At 43.4% G+C, this 22,137-nt stretch overlaps 1 protein-coding gene across 1 annotated transcript in view; it reads right to left on the bottom strand.

Annotated features, from left to right (window-relative positions):
* AOAH (acyloxyacyl hydrolase) overlaps positions 1-22,137 on the bottom strand; it is a 151,219-nt gene that overhangs the window by 18,910 nt on the left and 110,172 nt on the right. Inside the window, exons 15-17 of the mRNA XM_058678363.1 lie at positions 6,179-6,215; positions 5,402-5,476; positions 1,835-2,007 (exon numbers count right to left, since the gene is read on the bottom strand). Of these exons, the coding sequence (XP_058534346.1) occupies positions 1,835-2,007; positions 5,402-5,476; positions 6,179-6,215 (285 nt within the window). The remainder of the gene's footprint in view (positions 1-1,834; positions 2,008-5,401; positions 5,477-6,178; positions 6,216-22,137) is intronic.

Below are 22,137 nucleotides of genomic sequence, written 5' to 3'. Positions count from 1 at the left end.
TTTCCATCAGTGTGATGGAATATGCTGGAAGCCCCCTTCCCATCCCCCAACTGCTGTCCCCCAAGCATTTCTTGGCACCGGAAAAACTCAACAGTTTCAAAGAATTTGTTGAGAAAACTTGGATCTTGGCTTCCAACCGTTCAAAGAGACAGTCTTAGCTCAAGTGGTTGTCCTATTTGCATACACGCAGATCAGTATGGAAAGAACCCTGCTGTGTGCAATCGTACTACGGTTTCTAAAGGTCATGGTCAAAATCCTGTGACTAAGAAACCTATGCTCTCCTTAGGGAAGGCTGGATGCTGCTTTTCTTGAATAATAATAGTTATAATGTGTTTCAGTAACAAGGAAAAGTTTTCTTTTTGTTTTTTTCCCCATGGGGAGTATGAAGTGGGTGTGATTTTTTCCTAGGGGAGAGAGTAGCACCTTAGGGAGCCGTGCAAGGACTGCTGCTGTTTTCCCATGTGAGGAGGGGTGGGATTTCCTGAGGGAGAAAGTAGGGGCGTTTGGCTGCAGTATGTACTGCAGAACGAAGACAGCGGGAGACTGAAAGGGTACACACGGAACACAGAGGGCAGTTAAATAAGAGAAAGCTCCTGATGGCCACAGCTGGGAAATCTCGCACTCCACCCCAGCTTCCAAGGAGAACACTAAAGAACGAGCATCAGGTCTTCCCTTTTGATTGCTTCTTCTGAATGAGATGGAAATGTTTGGCCCTGCAGCATATGTTATCTTGGCTAGGTCTCAGGAGCAGGGATATGGTACAGCACGAGATGGGCAGTCCCTTCTTCATCATCCACTGGTGCAGGTGCCATCACCACGGGGCCAAGGGGCAGGCTCCAGGCCTCTCCTTGTGGGTGCCTCTCTCCTCCATCTTCACTCCTATGACCTCACCAGCCTCTGAGATAAAGCCTCATGTGGGCAGACATTCAGATGGTTTGTTCACTGCTGGTTACCCAGTGGCTGGCATTTCATAAATAGCTTATAAAAGGACACTCCCTGACCACCTAGTCACCCCTGAAAAGGCAAGCCAGAGCCCTGCAACAGTGAGTTCACCTACAAGAATATTTCATCAAGTTGCTGGGAGATGGATTTAAAATGTGCTTATTCTGGTACAAAAGTCCATGCATAATTTTCTTGTAGTCCTTTACCCCTTATATACAATAAGCTTGGACACCTACTGAAGACCCCTTATATACAATAAGCTTGGACACCTACCGAAGCTCTCTGAGCTGCGAGTTAGGGAAAATGTCTAGCCTGGGGAGGGTTGTGTTAAGGATAACATGAAGGCCCCATTCTAGTGTGAGTGGCCACTGCGTTCATGATAGTTGTGTAGTGTCTGGAATATGACAGCTGCTGTTAGAATTTTTTGGGAGAACTGTAAAGCCTTTCTGAGCCAGGGGCCCCCAGGGGTGCAGAAAAGTAGGCTTGGGGGATGAGAAGAGCTTGTTCTATGGATTTCTTAGTGGACGCCAGGAGGTTCCCACCATTGAGCTTCTCAGTTATCCCTCCCTTTGACCCAGGACTGTCTTCCCTTTGGGCTTCTTGAGCTCATTTCCTATTTTTCTGTTTGGTAAGGTGGTGTCCTGAGTTACACTCCAACCTTTCTTTTTGTCTGAATTTGTTGCTCAACACTTCCGCCCCTTTCTGGCTTTGGATTTGACTCTTCCACCTTTGGATAATGACTTTCAGAGACTGTACCTTGGATCATTACCCTTCATCAGATCTGACCCATTGTCTGCGATGGAATTTTAGATGTATCTCCCTATAGTTTGAGTTAGACACTGAACTGTATATCTACTGGCATACCAGAGTAAAAGGATCTTTAAACTGATACCGAGAGGATGATATCTGCTATGCAGAGTATCCCAGAGAAAGCTCCCGTTTGCCAAGCCGTACAAGATGACATGGCTGCCAGTGGGCAGGAGGGAATCCAGGGCCACCAGCATCTTCATGACCCTGGAGTACAGTTGCTCAGGAGTGGTCATTCTGGAGACCGGATCAGCCTTCCTGTTGGTCAAAGAAACAGAAAAACAAAATTAGTTAAATATAAGTATAGATGGTGCAAATACACACACCACACATTGCATGGGTGTGTAAACAGTACACACACAGTGGTGGTTATTGGTGCTATTTTACCAAATAGTCATGGCCTTTTTCCTTTCTGACATGCCATCGCATTGTGCTCCCTGACTCCCTTCAGGCCGAGTGGGCCCCATGACAATGAGTTCTAGTAGAAGTGGTTTTGGGCAGAAGTGATACCTGGTGTCAGATTTGGGGTCTGTTTGCTGCTGTGGCATAACCTCACTTCTGGCTTACAGATGGTGGAACCAAGGGCTCTGGAATCACTTTAGATTCATTTGCCACCTTGGGATGTACAACTTGGTCTTTAAAATTGTTCAGTGCTCCTCTACCTGTTTCACTTTGTCAAATTAAAATCATCTCCCCAGTTGACTGCTGTCAAGGTGATAAGGCTGACAGTAGGTGTGAGGGTTGCACAACCCGATCTGTGAACAGCAAGCTGTGCTCACACAGAGGGGACCTGTGAGTGAGTCTGTAGTACTGTAGCCAGTAGGGTGTTCGCTGTGGGTGCTGTCCTAATTATATGTTATGTGATGATTTGCTTAGGCTTTCTTGGGAAAGAAAAGAAAATTGTCTGATTTTGTAAAACCTGAGCACATAGCAGCACATGCTTAAATCTGTGTCTTGATGAATGTATTTTCTTTCTGAGTAGAAATCTGCCCTATTTGCATTAAGCGCATACACAAGGGATGGAGACGAGGTCACCTACCCTTAGGGTGGGGGGTAGGGGCTTTGGCTTGATTCCAAGCACAGACGCAGCACCAGAAGGGTCCCAGTTGGTGAAGGGAGTCCAAGTTGCCAGGTGGGCTTTTTCTGACCACGAGCACCTGCCAGGAGCAGCCAGGTTTTCTACAGCTGTGTATGAAGTGGTGGGATGCTGGGGAAGTGCCATCTGTGTCCTTTGTGCTGATGCTCTAAGATCATTCCCATTTCTCTACTGCTGTCCTCACCACTCAAAGCTTCAGCTGGCCTCGTTTTCAGGAGGGTTCTGGTTCTGCGTTGCTCACTTGGTGTAGCTTCAAAGTCAGGGATTGGGAAAGCCCTTGGAATCTGGGCTAGCCTTAGATCCAATTGAGCAGTTACAAGGAGAGAGGTAGGTACATCCAAACTCCCCTTCTTCTTGAATTCCTGACACAAAAAGGTATCTTCCAGTCACAACCTTGATGACTTTCACCATATTTATTAAGAAATTCTGTGTGTTTGGAGAACTGAGAAAGAAGCCTACAGCTGCATGATTTCATTCAGAACTAACATCACCCTCCCCCTCCAAAAAAAGACAAGCAAATATTCTGAAATGTATTTTAGGGCAGACTGATAATGCAACTCCTTGCTAGCTTGAGTTTATGAAATCTCTTTGCTCATTTTGGGATGACAGCTCCACCTTGACTTTCTGGCAGATGGGGAGGTGTGGTTGCCATCTGTCTTTATTTTTCTAACCCCTCCACAGGACATCACAAAGTGGGCACTGCAGGGATATCCCACACTGCCAAGTCCATTCGTTCACCCAAATGCTCATGGCTTCTCTGCCCAGATCTGCGGCTAAGAGGAGGCTGGCACAGGACCCTGGCTGATGTCTGCCTGCCCTTTGGCTCATTGGAAAAAGGAAAGTCAGAACCAGGCTGGAAGGGCCTCTGGGGTGAGCAGTTGTGCTGGAAAAGTACAGTGTCGGGATTTTGGCGTTGGGAGTCAAAGCCTTATTCCTTCACTCAGCATGACCAGCTCACTGTCTGTCCTCCAAGGGGCCTGGGAGAGCCATGCTATATGTTTGCTCTATTTTTGGTAGGGGCTGCATGCAGCTCAACACCTCTGCTTCAAAACCCCCAAGGTCAATGACCATGCCCTTTTGCCAGTGTATCTCGGAGTCCTGCACGGCGCTTGGCGTATCAGAGGTGCTTGCTACATACTTTTAAAAAGTGAAGGAATGAAAGAAAGCAAATCAGGCTGGGTCAGCACAGACTGTAGAAAGTACATGGGAGTCCATCATTGTGGTTGCTTTTGCTCTCGGCATTGCTATTCTATATCAGTGTCGCCAAGGTCCTTGACCTTGCCAAGCCTTGCCTTCCTGTCTGTGGAATGAGGACATTTCCTGTTTATCTCTTAGGGCTGCTGAGGGGGCTGAGGGATATAGGAAGTGGTCTAGCTCTCCCTGGCTCATGGCAGGCCTGGGACTGTTTGCTCTGTACTGGACAGTCCCAGGTGACCCATCATAGAGGTCAGGGCCTGGGTTCCCAGCTTGTAGCCTTGGCTGGCTAGGGTTCTGGGGGAGCAGTAAACCAGCCTTAGGGGTGCAAAGGCAGTGTTGGACATATCAACATCTCCCAGGGGTGCTGTCCTGAGCCCTGATTTCACTTTACTGATGATGTCTGCATCTCGACTAGCAGAGTCTGCTGGGGTATCAGGAGGGCTTATAAGCTTTCACACCACTGCACTGTGTTTGTAGCACAGGCTTAGGAAACTATGGGTGGAGCAAGAGGTTGCAGTTCTAGCACCATGTGGGCTGGAGACCAGCTTTGCCATGAAGCAGTTTTGCTACCTCAGGCTAAGTTGTGGCACCTGTCTTGGAATTGCTTGTCTGTTTTCATAATAATGTCTGAATGGCTAGTAGAGATGCTCTAGATTATTTCTCACTGTTTATTGTTACTGCTGTGCTGTTTATGTATTAATACTATTACATTATCATATTTTGGTCATAACCATGGATCATCACATGAATGATGACTGCCACCATGCAGCACACTCACAGGGATGCACACCAGCTTTGAGAAAACTCTCCCAAATGTTGTAGAGAAGCCAGGGTATTCAGCATTCTGAAATGATTCCTGATATGGACAGCTTAGTAAAATGGCTTGTTTCCCAAGCGCCTTGGTCATGAACAGGACTGGCTGTGAGTGAGTTACACACAATGTATTTGCAAATGTTACAGGGTTCCACTGTCTCTTCCCTACGAGGAAACCTATCCAAATGGGAGTGAGAGATAACTCATCATGGGAACTGTGTTTCTGCCTTATTTTATGTAAAGCTTCATGAACCTCAACCTTGGCTTCTGTGTTACTATAGCATATTTCTTGTGATATCACTGATACCCATTTGTTATGATGCCATAATTGAAAATTAATGCACAAGGTGTTTTCAAAATGGGCTTTTAGTTTCACAGGTGGATTCTGTTGGTTTTATGTGTGTCTAGGGCTTGGTTCTAAGATACAGAAATTCTATTCAACAGCAAACCACTGTCATGGAGTGGAGTTGGTGTGGAAGGAAGTACAAGAGAGGAAAAACCTAGAGCCAAAGAATTCTGAAAGCAATTTTGTTCCTAAGAACTCACCCATTGCAGACATCATTCCCGACCATAGCATATATGACGATTGCTGGGTGGTCCAACAGTTGGTTCCTAGACAGGCTGAAAAGTCACAGGGGAAATATGAATGTAAGATACTAGCTGGGCCAATGGGTGGAAGAATTTCACATGAAAAGACTTTCTTGCTACTTTTTTTTTTTTATTGTAGGATAACCAATCCTTGTTCCCATTATTGTGTTTTCTTCTTTATCGTCTTTAACCCACTGCCCCATTAGGGAACACATAAATGCATAGAAATGAAACAAGCAGACAGAAGTCCTAGAAACAGACAGGACGCATACAGCTAACTTCATGGCCTCCTTCCCAGCTTGTGTCACCCATGAGCGCAGGCGAGTCAGCTGGCTTGCGGATGTCCAGATTCATAGAACATCCAGGTTTGAAAAGGCCGCAGCTTCCTGAGCCTTCCACTCAGAGAAACAAGAGCCTGGCTTTTGGATTTTAAACCCCAGATGAATGAAAAAAATGTTTTTGTATTCATAAACAGCCATATGGCACAAACCTTTTGTCATCTCTGTTACTTCTGTCAGACATAAGTGTTACCCACTTTACATTTTTATAATCCTTTTTTGAGGAGCATACAAATTAGTTGTTTCCTATGCTTAGTGGCCTGAAGAAGTATCTCCTATTTTCAGTAGTGACGACTAAGCTGTATTGACGCTCAGGAAAAATGATGATGGGGTAAAAACAGCTCTCATCCTTCTTTCAAAGTGAATAATCAACTTCTTGTAGTCATCTTTTACTTACCTTTTTATAAGTGATTGCAGGCTCCGGGAAGATGCCCCTGAAATATTAAAATTAAGAAAATTTAAATCAGTGAGTTATATTTAACAGTTAGTATCAGAGTCTCATTGGCTGAACTCATGGGAGACGCATCATTGCAAAATCAAAGGTCATTGAGACCATCACATTGACGAAAACAACTTGCTTCTGGTGAACTTCTGTAATGTTTCACCTTGAATTCCTCTTACTGGTTTTCTATTTATTGGACACCTTATTAACATAATCAAACTCCTTTGGATTTACGAGTCTCAATACACTTCCTTAGCATGTGAGAAAAAGGTGTATACGTGTGTTGCCAAAAAAGACCCACTACCCAAAATATGAAGAAACAAATTAAACAAATAGAGGGGAAGTGAAAAGAATTCTTTGAATATTACTCCTCTCCCCAGAGGGACCCATTTTTTAAAAAATCTATTTTTATTAGGCATATTTACAGAGAGAAGGAGAGACAGAGAAAAAGATATTCCATCTGCTGGTTCACTCCTCAAATGACCTCAACGGCTGGAGCTGAGCTGATCCAAAGCCAGGAGTTTCTTCTGGGTCTCCCATGTGGGTGTAGGGTTCCAAGGCTTTCAGCCATCCTCTACTACTTTCCTAGGCAATAAGCAGGGGGCTGGATGGCAAGTAAAGCAGCCAGGATATGAACCTGCACCTGTGAGGGATCCTGATACTTGCAAGGTGAGAATTTATTGAGCTATTACAGCGGGCCCTGGAAGGACCTGTTTCATGCTCACTCCTGAGACTCCTTCAGGCTGTCTGGGCAGTACTAGTGTCAGATGATGGAGGTGAAAGAGTTCAACTTCTGTAATGATGGGCATGACCATTGGCCCCCAAACTGTGTTCCTGCCTGTAGTGTCTCCTTTCTTGCTGACATATAGTAATCCCATGCATTTATAGGATATGCTGTGATAATTCAGTACATGTACACAATGTGGAATGCTCAAATCAGGTTAATTAGCCTTATCTCCCTTACACACTGATCATTTGTTAGTGTTGGAAATCTTTGAATTGTTCTCTTGTCATTTATTTAAAAAGATACAATAAGTGGCTGTAAGTTGAAGTCACCATACTCTACTGTAATTTCTACTGCCCCCACCTTTCCTAGCCCTCAAAACTACTGATCTTTTTTTTTCCAGGATGCTCTTTTATTTAAAAATATTTTATTTTTGACATTGTTTGCATAGTTAAGAAGGATGTATGCCCATGTGGCCTACTGATTAGAGTGGGAAGGGTTCAGGTATAGGAGAAAGTGGATGAGACAACTGCTTCTAACTTTTTTCCTCCTGTATCTGGGGGAGGTGGGGAGAGAAGGGGGAGGGCCACTCCCAGCAGCGTAACCACATCGGTACCCAGGCTTAGGGGATGACCGCTTGATGTCATCCAGGATCCCTGATGGTAACCACTGTTCCATGACCTACTTCCATCAAGCCAATAGATTCTTTTTTTTTATTGATTACATTGCATTATGTGACACAGTTTTATAGGCACTGGGATCCCCCCCCCCCATGGTGGATTCCTCCACCTTGTTGCATTACCACAGTTTAGATTCAGTTGAGATTCTTTCATTGCAAGCATATACCAAGCATAAAGTCCAGCATCTTATTGTCCAATAAGTTCAGTGGTTTCTTGGGGAGACTATCTCTGGTCTGAAGGTAGAGCTGGCAGAGTATCATCCCGATCAATTAAAAACCCCGACATTACATCAGTAACCATTTATAACGTTATGGAATTAGTTGACATGGTATTTAGTAACCAATATGTTAAAAGAGAAAAAAAAAAGGAATGCAAGTTCTGAACCACATCCTGTGATTTCTACATTGACATTTCAATTATTAGTTTATATACAACCGGGTTCTATACACCTTAAAATGGCTATAGATTACTATTCAGCTGTCTCATGTCTATTTTAATTTTAGTATTTAGCAGTTCATAGCGTTGAAACATGATTTTGCTGAACCTGGCTGTTTTTCTGGTAGTCTAACTCTATAACTCTAACAAGGCATATGTCAACAGTTTAGGTGAACAGTTTTAGGAGGGGTGTACAGAGAAATCTTCAATACCCCAGTGAGGAGTAACTAATCTTTGTGTCCCAGCCAGTGAGTTATAAGTGCATCCCCGCTGACCGTTTCCTGTCTGTTTCTAAGCTTTCCTTGTTGTTCTCTATTCTAGTTTGTTTGTTTGTTTGTTTTGAGGGGTTTCTGGAGCGATCCTGATGGTCATAACGAGAGAGAGTGGGGACCCAAAGTCGGAACCAGGCAAGGACCAGAGAAAGCTCCTCTCCCTAGTCCCGAAGGAAGTTTACTGTTCTGTTTCTGCGGACTGCTCAGTGCTCCTGGTTGTCATTCCGATAACCTCGGATTCTGCAAGGCAGGATTTGGGCTTCTTCCATCCCATGTGGTAGATCCAAATGGGGGTGGGTGACCTCAGAGTTCTTGGCCTCTGAAGGTACTCCATTTCCCCGTGGTCTCCTTGGCAGTTGGGATGTAGTCCTCGGTGCTCATACTCAAAGTCCTTGCTGAGGAACTGGGAGTCTTCAGGGTTGGGATACAAGCCTCCTCCTGTCCGCCTGCTCCACTCTGGGGTCCCCCCCCCCCTGCTCTATGCGTATTACCTCCTGTTAAGAGGTTGTTAGGATTGCTCCTGATTCCCCCCATATGCCTTTGTAGTTTTGCTATTTGCTAATACTATTTGCTATTGTCTGTTGTCTATGAGTTACCAGTTACGATCCTAATAGGTTATACTTCCCGTCTTCCTCACACCTTCTAGGGTGAAGTAAGATAGATTTTATGTAGGGATGAAATCATGCAGATTTTTGTCTTTCTATGCCTGCCTTTTCTACTTATTGTAATCATAATTGTGATGTCTTACAGTTCCAGCCACATTGCTACAAATGGCAGAATTTTAAATGCCATCATGTATATACGCCATCTTTTTAAAGACTAAATTCTCACTTTATCCTAGGTACTATTAAACACCTAGGTTTGAGTGCTTAACTGGCTCTATTAAATGCCTATTGGGCCTTCTGGTGGCTACTATAAGTACTATAGTATTCCTACTTTATAGTGGAGAAAATTGAGACAGACTCTCTTCAGTGTCTTGCCCAAAGCCACACAACTACCCATTCAGAGAACTGCAAATCAATCCAGTCCCTCCTGTCTGCAGTGCTGAGCTCAGACTCCCTGCGGTGTTGCTGTGGACTGGAGTCTCCGGAAGAGTGAACTCCCAGGAGAATTTATTGCCTTTTCATGTCCAGGAGGGAGACCTGCCCATAATGAACAGGTAATCCTCAGGTGGGTGCAGCAACTCAGTGCAGGCGAGTTGGAGAAGTAGCTTCCTGTTGCCCATTTCATAGGTGAAGCTTCTTCTAACTTCTTCATGCTATAGAAGCTTAGAGGAAGATGCACACTCCCACAGATGCACGTGGGAAAAAAGCCAGTGTATAGCCAATGAAAGGTAAGCTGGCTTTCGGAAACTGGCATCCATTCTGTGGTCATCTGTTACGAGCTGCATGTACAATGTTCTCCTGCCTGATTAAGGAATATTAAAATTAAAATACTAAAGTGCCCCCAGAAGCCTAGAACTAACCCAGGGCTCCCAGGGAAGTGGTAGGAATCCGCTTGCCTCAGACATCACTGCTTCCTCCCTGCGTGGGCAGGAAGCTGGGGTCAGGAGCCCAAAGCCCTCAGGTGTGGGATGCAGGTGTCTTCATCAACATCTACCTGCTGGATCCTGTTTCCTTTTTATGGTGGTAAAATAGAAATCACATGAAATGTATCACCTTAACCCTTGGAAGTGTCCAGTTCTGTGGCTTTGAGTATATCCACACTGTCATGCAATCGTATCTTTCATCCATCTGCAGCACTCTGCTAGCATTCCTAGCGAAATTTTAAATCCATTAAAGAGAAGCTTCTCATTAATTTCCGTCCCCACAGCCCCGACACACTCATTCTACTTTGTTGCTAAGAATTTCACTGTTTGCATCTCAGTATAGATAGATCATGAAATATGAGCTATCATCAAAGTGTTCCTGAGGATTGAAACTTGAGAAAAAATTACGCATGGATTTCAAATATTTTTGCATCAAAGTAAACTCATCTTTTGTAACATTTCCCAATGACCATTTTGAAGTCCCGTTGTATTTGTCTGGGTTTTCTGACTTAATGTCCTGAGGTTTCACCGTGTTGTAGCATGTATTAAGACTCCCTTCCTTTTAAAGGCTGAATAATATCTCATTGTATGGCTATACCACACTTGATTTATCCATCTGTCCATTTGATGGACGTTTGAGTTTTCCAATTTTGGTTAGTGTGACTAATGGTATAATGAAATTCATGAGCAATTGGTGATTTCAAGTCCTTGGTTTCGGTTCTTTAGGGTATTTACCTATCTGGAAGTTGTGGACCGTTTGGTAATTCTCTGGTTAATTTTGAAAAGATTTATTAATTTGAACAGCAGTGTGGCAGAGATGATAACGAGAGATTCTACTCCCTAAATGGCTGTAATAGCTGGGGCATCTTTATTCTTTGTCAAGGTGGTACAATGGATAATTCACTGGTCCACAGTTGTGGAGGGAAAGGACCCACAAGGGCCTTACACTTTAAATTCTGATTCAAATGCAGTATATTCTAAGAAGAGAAGGATTTTGGTGCCAGCATGGTGGTATAGTGGACTGATTTTCCATTTGTGGTGCCAACATTCCACGTGGGTATCGGTTCTAGTCCTGGCTGCTCCACTTTCAACTCAGCTCCTTGCTGATGTCCTAGGAAAGCAGCAGAGGATGGCCCAAGTCCTTGGACTCCTGCATCCACATGGGATATCAAAGCTCCTGACTCATGGCTGTTGCAGCGATTTGGGGTGTAAACCATTGGATGGAATCCCCCTCTCTTTCTCCTCTTTCTCCTTCCAGTTCTGACATTCAAATAAAATAAATTAATCTTAAAAAATAGCAAGAGAAGAATTTTACCAGTCTCCATGTTGGACATCCCCTCATAATTTAATTGCAGCTTGCATTTTCACTGTTGGGTCAGTATTGACCATGGCAGGAAGACCTTCTATAATCTCTGTATTCCCATCAACTGATAGCAGAATTCTAATCTTTTCATAAATGAGCTTTCAAGCTTTAGTGTCTGGCTTAGAGTAGGCCCAATGTCCCAAATTCTTTATGGCAAAAGAGGGGGTTTGTGTATGTATATATGTAAAAACCCCTTCATGGAGTCATTCATGAATTTAGCAATATTCCTTGAGTACTTACTATGTGCTAGGCATTGTACTCAGTGCTGGGGACAAGTCAGTGAATAAAGACCCAATCCTTGTTCTTATGAAGCGTGTGGCTCTTAAATGAGCAATGAAGAGGAAGGGTTAGGGATTCAGAGAAGTCCCAAAGAAGTGGTGTTAAGCTGAATTCTGAAAGAAAATTGGGTGTTTCATTTTCTTAGGTCCTAAGGAAATTGATTAATTCCCAACGAAGCACTTGATGCTTTAGGCACACTTTTCAGAAACACATCTCCAGCCTGATGCCATGTATACAGGATAGGGGCAGATCCAGGTTTGAGTTCTGATACTTAATTTCGGGGGGTTTCTTTAAGGAAATGAACACAAAATAGAAAATAAGACCTTATATTAAAAGGAAATCAGAGTGCAAACAGGCAAAGATCTTAACCAGCTGAGGTTCAGTATTTTGATGTCTGCACATTTTGCAAATCTGTGGCTTCCAGGAAAGTGTGGGTTCTGAAAGCTTTCTAACTGCCTCTTGGTATCTTTGGAATCAGGGTGTACTGGCCCTGGTTGGGGACTCAGTACATCCGTTGAGATAAGCCATTTCATGGATGGGGCTAGGGGGATTGATCCTTATTTAAGGTGTGGGAGCTAGTAAGCAGCATCCCAGCCAGTATTCTATTTCACAGAGCAATTTTATAATAAGGTAATGTCTGTTACTAGAGATCTGTCAGTGATTGGAAACAGATTTTCAGTTACCACCTAAGAATCTGGGAATTTTATTATTTAGCTCTTATACAGGCATCTGAGAAAGTGACGATGAGGGTCACTTTAGTTGATCAAACACAAACCCATTCTAGCAAGTCATGAAATGATATAGAACAGGTTATCAGCTCTGACACCTGCAGGACTGGCAGGCAAAGTTCTAGACAGAGCAGCAGCCCTGCTCCCCACAATGGAGAGATGTGCCTTTCAAAATGGAGATGTGACAGAGAGGGGTAGTATTTCCTGTCTTCTACTTTGACAAGGGAAGTTGGATGTCTAGGACTTCGTGTGAAATAGTTGCTGTTTAGATGTTGGCATGAATTCATTATTTCTAGTAATTGCTTTGTGTGACAAAGTTGTGGTTCATGTTTATACTTGACCCAGTTGGGTCCTCCCACCTACAGCTTAACACAATCAATTGATTTTAAACTATTTTCCACCAAATTCTGTTGGCAGATTGTAACAAGGACACTAATTATTTTAAAAATTTAATGTCAAAATAATTGGCAGTAATTTACAGTTTGTGTTTCCTATTAAGTGGAAAGGCAACAGAATTAGGTGGTTAATTTTGTGACTCTCCCCCTCCCTCCTTCCTTGGCTTTGTGAGAAGATGGTCTGTGTGTATACTCCTGAGTGTGTGTGTATGTGTGTGCACATATGTGCCTGTGCGCACACACACAAATGCAGGCTATAAATATAAAAGAAGTTGAAGTGGTGTACTTGAGGCAAACCATTCTCTCTCCCTCTCCCTCCCCCTCTCTCTCCCCTTCAAACATTCTCATACTCCGATTCTCATGCCTCATCTTCCCCACAAACAGGCTTCACGTTTGTATCACTGTCCCATAACACTGTTTGACCTATGCCCTTGACTCTTGGTTGAACTGTATTTGAAGTTTTGCAGTGCCTGGGCTTGCATTTTTTCTTGCATATTTCATGCGTATATGGCAATAAGTTCCTTGAAAGTGGAAACTTTAATAAGGTGTTAAGCGCATGATTGATGTTCACTAAATGCCTATTTGACAAGAAAAAAAGCTACTTGGATGGTGTGAGAAAAAAGGCAACGGAGAATCCATCCCGTCCTCTTCTAGCCAGAGAGGCAGTCTGACCTTCCCCTCAGGATTTTGGGTACTCTCAGGTCCCCATTGTTGCGGCTATTGCTGCTTGGCGACCCCATTCCTTTGTCGCTTCTAAGATAATCACTCTCTCAGGCACTGCCCATTTCGGCATTTGGAACTGCCGTAAGTCCAGGGGATCCACTGCTCGTTTGGTGGCAGTACTAACTCTGATTTCTTCCTCAATCCCACTGTGTTAACTCTGCAGAGCTCTCTAGGAGCTGTTCCATGCTTTCTGTCCAGGTTCCTTAGCTCTACTCAGTGGGAGAGACAGGTTAGAGTATGGCTACTTCATTGTACCTGGGACCAGAAGCCTGAATGCATTAAAAAGAATATGAAACATTCATGACAATGTATGTTCAGGACAATATGCTGTCCTACACTGATGTAAGCTAAGTATAATAATTCCACTTAATCAAAATTAGGTCTCAACTGATGCAGATTTTTCTTGCATTCTTATTTTTAAGGGGTTTTCGAGAGTATTTGTACAATTCAGGTAAAAATCCATCATGAGAATTTAAATTCCTTTTTCAAAAATGTTTGCTTGTAAGAAGAAGCAGCATTCAGACTAATACATCGACCTTATGTTCAAAATAGTAGGCACTTAATAATTGTTTGTTTTGACACTTTCTAATAGTATTTCTACCACTGAAAATGTTTTTAAATTCACAAGTGTGGTTTTGAATTTTGGTGACAGTCTAGATAAATGATTCCCCAAAGTATGTACTTTTAAAAGAACCCAACAGTCTTCCACTGGGGTTCCAAGCTACCTTCTGGGCTCCAGGCTTGACATAGCTTCACCAGAATCAACCAGCCATTTTGGACTCTTCCCTAAAGATATTTTGCCCTTGGAGTTCCCTGCCCTTAGTCACTGAGTCACTGTCTCCCTGTGATTTTCAGATTCCTGTTTATTTATTCAGGGCTCCCTGCGCAGACTTCTTCCTCTACCTCTCCAGGCAGAGCTAAGAGCCTCTCACCTCCAGTGACCTCAGTGCTCCTTTAGTTCATGGTCATCTTCCCAGAACCATAGCTGTTTCCTTGCCTGTCTCTTGTGTCCACCATTGATTTTGATCTCTTGTGGGCCAGGGGCTGTTAGGCTCTTGTGATATTGGAGAGGAAAGGGCAGAGGAGAGAGTAGGACAAAATTGAGTGAAGAAGATAAAGCACATCCCAGGGTATGGGTGGTAGAGCCGATAGGATCCACCATTTCTTTTAGGAGGTAAGTGCAAGTAGCTGGCAGCCGTCCCCATGATGTCCTTCATCAGGCCCTACAGAAAACATAGCCCCCTGGGACTTCAATGCCCTAGATACTAAAAATTCCATTATAAAATGTAGGGTATTTGCTTATAAATGTTTCCCTTGTCAGGTAATACAGACTTGAGTAGTACAGGATGTACAGGATGGAAATCTTGATGAGGCAGAAAGATTTAAGCACGCGCTCTTCACATTGTAATTACTGCTCTGTGACCCACTCCTGCCTGAACAGGTGGCCTAAAGCAAGGGGCCAGGGAGGGCTGCCTGGGCAAATCCTAAAAACTAGTGTCACTTAGATCAGTGGGAATAATAAGTAATAATGAAACATGAGTAAGCTATCCAAAGATGCTTGTGTTGTTCTGCATGAGATGTATCCTTCTGAAAGTTTCTCCTCTATTGAAGCATTGTACCTGGGAGATAGATTTGATCCTTAGGGGACCCAGTGGCTTTGGGTGCCCCCATGTGTCTCTCTAGATCACCCATTACAAAAGCTGGTCCTAAAAATCTGTTTTCACTGTTGTGGCTGCGCTGCATTGAGGCCCTCCAACTGTGATGTCCTGGTTGTTCTCTTTAAATAATTTGTGCCATCTCTTGTCAAGGTTCTGGGTCAAGACCAAATATTCCACCCCACGGCTGAGTTCCCGAGTGTGTGCTGAAAGCCTGCTTCAGCTCGGCCAATGGGACTTTGGTGCTTCTCAGCAGTGCTCCCCTCTGTGGCTTTTAAAAAAGTACTGTCAACGTTTTCCTTCTGAAATAATTTCTCCAAAGTTGCAAATAGAGAATGAAGGCTCTGCACAACTGCATTGGCTGGATTCCATAAATGTGAACATCTTCAACAAGCATAGTACAATGATCGAAACCAAAGCATCCAAATTGTTTTAATATTATTGTCTAATCTGTTCATCTAATTTCAATGTCATGTATGGTTCTATTTGACGACTGTGTTCTGGCCTGGGCTCTAGATCAGGATCCCAGGCCACATTTACCCACCACGTCTCTTTAATCTTCTTTAATCTGGACTGATGGCTGATGTTTTAGTCCTTTTTGTTGTCACTTGTCTTTGACACTACCGAGTAGAACTGGCTGCCTTTTTTTTTTTTTTTTGGGTCAGTGTTCCTCAGTTTGGGTTTGTCTTCTGTTTCCTCATGACTTAAACCAGGTTATGCAATTGTTGGCAAGAACACAATGACAGCAGCCCAATTAGCTGCTTAAAGCTATGGAATCTGGTTTGCCTAGAACAGAGATAATGGGGAAGTATAAAAAGTTCTTAGAATGGAATTTACCTAAATCTGAATTAATAGTTCCTTTATGTTTATAGGTGTCATCTCTTTCTTTTTCTTGCTTCTATTCCTGCCCAGGACGGCTCCCAGTAGAGAGAGAGCTGGCATGGGCCACTGAGTCAGGCTCTGTGGTTCTGAGCTTCAGCTGACCCCAGGGTTGGTATTGATTGTCCTTGTCAGCCAGTTGGGGGTTTGGAGGCCACCATCTGAAAGGGACACAGCCTGGTGTTGAGGATAAGCTAATGAATCTTGGCAAGTTACTTAACCATTGTGCGCCTGTGGCTGCTCTGTGAATTGAATAGGAATAGAGTGTGGAAGGTTTGGTTTATAGAAGAAGGTAACTTACTATGAGCTAAGATTTGCAAGCATAATTATAGCCCTATCCTGCTGGTGATGGCCCTGGAGGGTTGGATCCTCTCTGATGGTAGCTTGCAATGTTCCTGAATACAAAACATGGGATTGACCATCTAGGGCCTGAAATAACATCAATGGGTTCTTTCTGGATTTGAGTTGTCGGGTCAGGGTAGGCATTATTACCGTGGGTTAAGCCACCACTTGGAACATCCACATCCCCTGACATAGTGGCAGATTCTACTCCTGGCCACTCCGCTTCCTGTCTAGTTTCCTGTTAACATGACTTGGAGGCAGAAGTGGGGTCCCTGGGCCCAGGGCAAGTCTCTGACAGTTATTTTGCTCATTGAGGAGGAAAATGCTTTCTGTCCAGTTAAGCCTATTAGAATGTTCTGCTCTTCTCTAGTTAGACTTTCTCCTTGGGGCCATTATTTTTATTCCCTTGTTCTGCTGTGTACACTATAAGGACAAAAAAGATCTTTTGCTGGATGCAGCTTAAGTTGCTCAGCTGAAGCCCTGTGCAGCAGATCGGCTTAAGTCATATCAGCAAAGAAAATAGATAGGGGCTTATGAACAGGTGTATCACCTGGGCAGATGTGGGAGCAGCCAGGGTGGTGAGAACCTAGGATCAGACACCGGTGCTCCCAAAAGTTTGTGGAAATGGAAGTGAAAAGATGTTGATTTTGGTGCAAAAAGATTTTGAAATCTAGGTATATGAGGATGAAAGAAGTTCGTGGAAATGTGTATCATAAAAAACTATAAATCTCATATTTTTGAACCAAAATAAGCTTATCTGTTATTCCATTTTCTACAACCTGCTTGAAATACATTCTATCATCTACTCTGCTGGCTCTGTCATCAGACCAGAGAGGGTATACCTAAGAAACCGTTGAACTTGATGGGACAATAAGATGCTGGACTCTATGTTTGGTATACGCTTGCAATGGGGAAATCTCAACTGAACTTGAGCTGTGGTTATGCAATAAGGTGGAGGAATCCACCATGGTGGGAGGGTTTGGGGAGGGGTGGGGAGAACCCAAGTATCTATGTAACTGTGTCACATAATACAATGTAATTACTGAAGTTAAATAATAAATAATTAAAAAAAAAAAAAAAAAAAAAGAAATACATTCTATCATCCTCAGCTAGAGAGAGGAAAAAAAAGTGTGGTCCAGGGTGACCAAAGCAGCTGACACTAAGGTGACACGAAGTTCTATGTAAAAGCTCTCACTTTTTACTGTCAGCAACAAATTGAAATAAAAAATATTAGACATGTCATGGGCCTGTAGGTTGCTAGTTCAAGACATTCTGAATTACAATTTTAGATTTATTGAACATGGACAGAGGTTGTGATTTATCTGCTTAAACCATGTATATTACATACAGACTCAGAATGGAGAAGTCTCACCAAGGTTATGAACCGGCCAGTGAGAGTCAGGACTTGAACTGAGTTCTAAGCATGTGTTAGTGTCTCAGCCTTTCACCTTCTGTGTCTGCTGCAGTGACTGGTACTCAGAATGGAGGGTGGCATAAGGATCAAGCTGATGAATTCAGGGCTTGCGTCTCCCTCTGTTTTTCACTGGAGAATAATGAGTGGGGCCGGGGTGGGCATTATTACTGTGGGTTAAGCCACCACTTGGAACATCCACAACCCCTGACAGAGTGGCAGCTTCTAGTCCTGGCTACTCTGCTTCCTGTCTAGCTTCCTGTTACTATGCCTTGGAGGCAGAAGATGATGAGCTAAGTTCCTGGCTTGCCTGGCCCAGTCCTGGCTATCAAGGGTATTTGGGGAGTAAATTGGCACATGGAAGATTCTCTTTCTGTCTTTTCCCTCTCACTTCCTCCCTCCTTATTCTCCCTCTCCCTCTTTTCCCCTTTCTCTTCTTTTCTCTTTCAGAGAAGTTTAAAAACAAAAAGGAAAGTGGGTGGTCCTGTATTGTAGTTCAGTGTAAGCTGATGGAAACCTTCTCTGCGAGCAGTGTCCTGCAGACCATCCTTGGGACAGTGTGATGTGTTTAGACCACGGTTCAGCTGTCGTAGCTCATGGGAGTTCTGATGTGTACTCCTAACCTAACTTTTCAGGGACACACACATTCCCTGTGTCACCTCGCAATGTCTTCTGGGCTCTGTCTTCTCTCATCTTACCGATTCTGCTCCAGGGCTGCTCACAAACTTTTTCTTCACCCCTTGCCTGCGCCCTTCCCTGCGCCTGCCCCCTGTGGCCTATGGAGGTTACCTGCATGTCTTCTCATTTCCCTTGGTTCCTCTAAGTCTGTGGAATCTCATGCTTCACACGGTTTAACCGAAACCCAAAGTAGGCAACAAGCTGGATGTTTTTTCTTAGGGTGTGGGGCGAAGGCTTGGAGTGGGCAGAGAACCTAAGATGGTCAAGACCAAATTTGGTTTGCACCAAGGGGATGAGTAGGTTAGGCTTCAAACATGTGTACTTTAGCAAAATGTTAACCTTCTCTAGTTTTCAACCACAGTCTCCTGGGCTCCCTGCCTTAGTTGGCTTCAAGTTTCCTTGCCCTGATTTTCTGATTGTAAATCAACCTCTTACTAAAATGAACTCACTGAACTGTGTGCTAGAGTTTCCAGTCATAGGACACGTGAGGTCATGTATCTCCTCTAAAGATTGCATCTTGGTGTTCAGCTTCATCCTGAGGGTTTGTCCCAAAACTCCAGGACCTGAGCAAGCAGTCCACTTTGCTATCCATCAGAATCCTCAAAAGAATATGATTCCACCGGCTAGCCAAAGCACAACTGAATGTGCACCTCTCAACACCAACTTCAACTTGAAGGAGCAGGAGCACATGTTTGGCTTGGCAGTAAAGGTGTCCACCCTCCATATAAGAGAGCCTGGGTTCAAGTCCCAGCTCTGCTCCTTCTCAGCTGCCTTCTGGTGTGCACCCTGGGAAGCAATGAAGTACTCGGATTCCTGTCGCCCATGTTGGAGACCCAGACTGAATTCTGGGATCCCAGCCCAGGCCTGGCTGTTACAAGCATTTGGGGATTGGATGGATGGAAGATTCTCCTTCTCTTCTCTTCTCTTCTCTTCTCTTCTCTTCTCTTCTCTTCTCTTCTCTTCTCTCTTCTCTCTTCTCTCTTCTCTCTTCTCTCTTCTCTCTTCTCTCTTGTCTCTTGTCTCTTGTCTCTCTCTCTTCTCTCTCTCTCCTCTCTCTCTTCTCCTCTCTTCTCTGTCTTGCCTCTCTCTTTAATTTTCAATAAAAACAATCTGTAATAGGCTTTATTTCTAACATTTCAAGAGCCTGGGAATTAAATGATTGATAGCTTTCTGGCTTTGTAATTTATAATAAATACGTTGTCCTGCCACCCTGATGTCGGGGATTAGCTTACTGTCCATAGAGCAAGTGGACCCAGATTTTGGGGATTTCAGATAAAGTACATCTGCAATGGTGTGGATGAAAGATTGCACCAAGACAATAACATGGCCCTCAGCATTTTTATATTTCTTTAAACCAGAACAACTAAAACCAGATGTTTACACAAATTTCTGGTTAACTCACCAGAAAAAAAAAAATTAAAAAAAGAGGAAGGTTGCTGGTGAAAATGACATTCTAAGAAAGTGGTTTCATTTGGGAGCCGGGATGAGGGCCTATGTGCATCCCAGGGACAGTCGGGCACCCTCCGTCACAACTCTGGGTTGCAGGAGTGGGGGTTCAGGTCTTGAGTTTGTTCTTAAAGCAGTGAAGTCATGTTTATTTTGATATGTTGTGGCTTTTTAAAATTTAAAATATAACTCATACTTCTGAAACATTTGTCATCTTTTACTTTTCATAGTATCTATTTTGATTTATCTAAAAATATTGTCTCGATGAGAACTCTTAACATGAGAATTGCCCCTCTAACATGTTGAAATGCCCAGTGTGCACTGGATACACCTATAGCACTGGATCATAGAGCAGGTGTAGAGCCACTCCTCAGAGTTCCCATTCCCCAGTCCGTGACCAGGACCATTCCCCCTCTGTTTCTGTGACTGACTGCTTTGGACACATCATTTAAGTGGCATCAGGCAGCCTTCTGTCACTGGTTGTTTTCACAGAGCGTCGATTCCAGAACTATCCATGTTGTTGCTGATTATTGGAGGTGTGAGATGATATCTACTAGAGGTTGCCACATATGGTTTGAGGGGAAGCATTCTTTTTGACAGTGGTGGTTTTTGAGTGCTACAGAAGTATTGAGGTTGGTGAGAAATGACTGCTTTTGTCTGAATTTTCTTCCTGGGAGTGATTTAGTTTCCACAGGCACGTGCTGAGTGAACACATTCTTCTGGGGAATTTGCTTTCCTGGAGAAAGGCTGAGGGTTTTCCCTGGCCCTCCTTGTCCCACCAAGAGTCCCTGGTAGATGGGGCAAAGCTGACTCACTGCAGTGCTTTGTCGCAGAGGCAACCCAGAGTGAGATCTGGTGGGGGAAGGCTCTGACAACTGTGACCCCAAATCCCTGGTCCCTGTTTGACAGGTGCACCAACACCCTGGACAAACTAGGTGATTGGCTCAAGTCACATCAGTTCCAGGATCTAAATTCCAATGCAATCTACTTTATATGTCAGGGAAGAAGATTCTATGAAGCAGCAAAGCAGAGCTCTCATTTTCCATCTCTAAGAAGGAAAGAGTTGTTTTTCTTTAGCACCCAAGCAACTCCATGGGACTTTGACCTTTTTTTTTCCTCCTCCAAGCAACTGACCACTTCCCACTTCAGGCTGTTTTTTCTTGGTGAAAGTGGTAGGGTAGGAGACTGACTGGTCTTGACCCCTAAGCCAGAGAATTATTCCCTGAATTAAAGATAGCATCTGCATTTCACATTTTAAAATGCTTTAGAGTCAGCAGCAGTGGTTCATGATGGAGGTATCCCAAGAAATGTTTGAGCTCTTTTACATAAAGATCAAGATGCAAATAGAAGCTGTTTCTTTCATTCCTTCTCTACAGTTTTTAAGAAACATTTTAATATTCCATTCAACTATTTCTTCCATTTTCTCCCTTTCTCTCACTCTGGTTCTGAAAGATAAGTGTAGCCATAAATATGCAGAATGCGGAGAGCTTAGTTTTCCTATGTCTAATAAAGACCTTAGGGAGTAATTGCAATAACCTGGTGTAGGTAGGCAGAGTCCATGCTGCATTATATTTTTTTTAAAAAAAATCTGTTGCAAAGAAAACCAATAGAAAATAGGAAGACTTGGCACAGAATAAAACCAGAACATCAAATAATGAGTAACCATGAAACACTAAAAATGGAAAAGGTCTTTGAAATGTGTTCTTAAAAAGCCCCAAAAGAAAAAGATAGGAAGCACCATCAAAGGAGTTGTTATAGACAGTGTACATTTTTACATTTTATTCTATTGTAAGGATTGCAAGTGCCAGGAAAAGGAACTGTCTTCTAGCCTCCATCCATTCATTAGATGAAAATCCGACGGAAGCCAGAGATTTCTGTCAAAATCTGACATATGGGCTTTTCATGGTGAGACCCTCTTTCCAAATTCCTTCTCCCTTTTTGTCTGCAGAACTGAATTTTAAAGCAAATTGTCAGGACTACAGAGCACAGGAGGGAATTGTCTATTATCAGTTATCCCTGGTACTTATTGGAGTATCTTACTCTGGTCTTTATAATTCTACAGAAGACTGCTACATTCATTATGGATAGAAAAGTGATGTGGATACTACTGGGTCTTGTGAAAGAGGGAAATGCTGACTTGGAGAGAGACCAGCTCGCAGGCTGTGTTTCTGGAAGAATCCTATTGCTCATTATCCTCTGATATCTTTGACTAGGTAATATTGGGCAAATCCTTAACTTCCCTACATCCAGTTTCTTTCCAGTTTTTTTTTTTTAAGGTTTTGGCATTTAAAAATAAGCCCTTGAAATTCAGGAAAGTAAAGGCTGTGTTTGGAAAAAATAGATCATCCTTAATTTACCAAAATAATGATTTTGGCA

Source organism: Ochotona princeps, chromosome 20 (assembly GCF_030435755.1).
Source record: "Ochotona princeps isolate mOchPri1 chromosome 20, mOchPri1.hap1, whole genome shotgun sequence".
In the NCBI taxonomy this organism is placed as follows: Eukaryota; Metazoa; Chordata; class Mammalia; order Lagomorpha; family Ochotonidae; genus Ochotona; species Ochotona princeps.
This window is presented reverse-complemented; position numbering and strand designations above follow the sequence as displayed.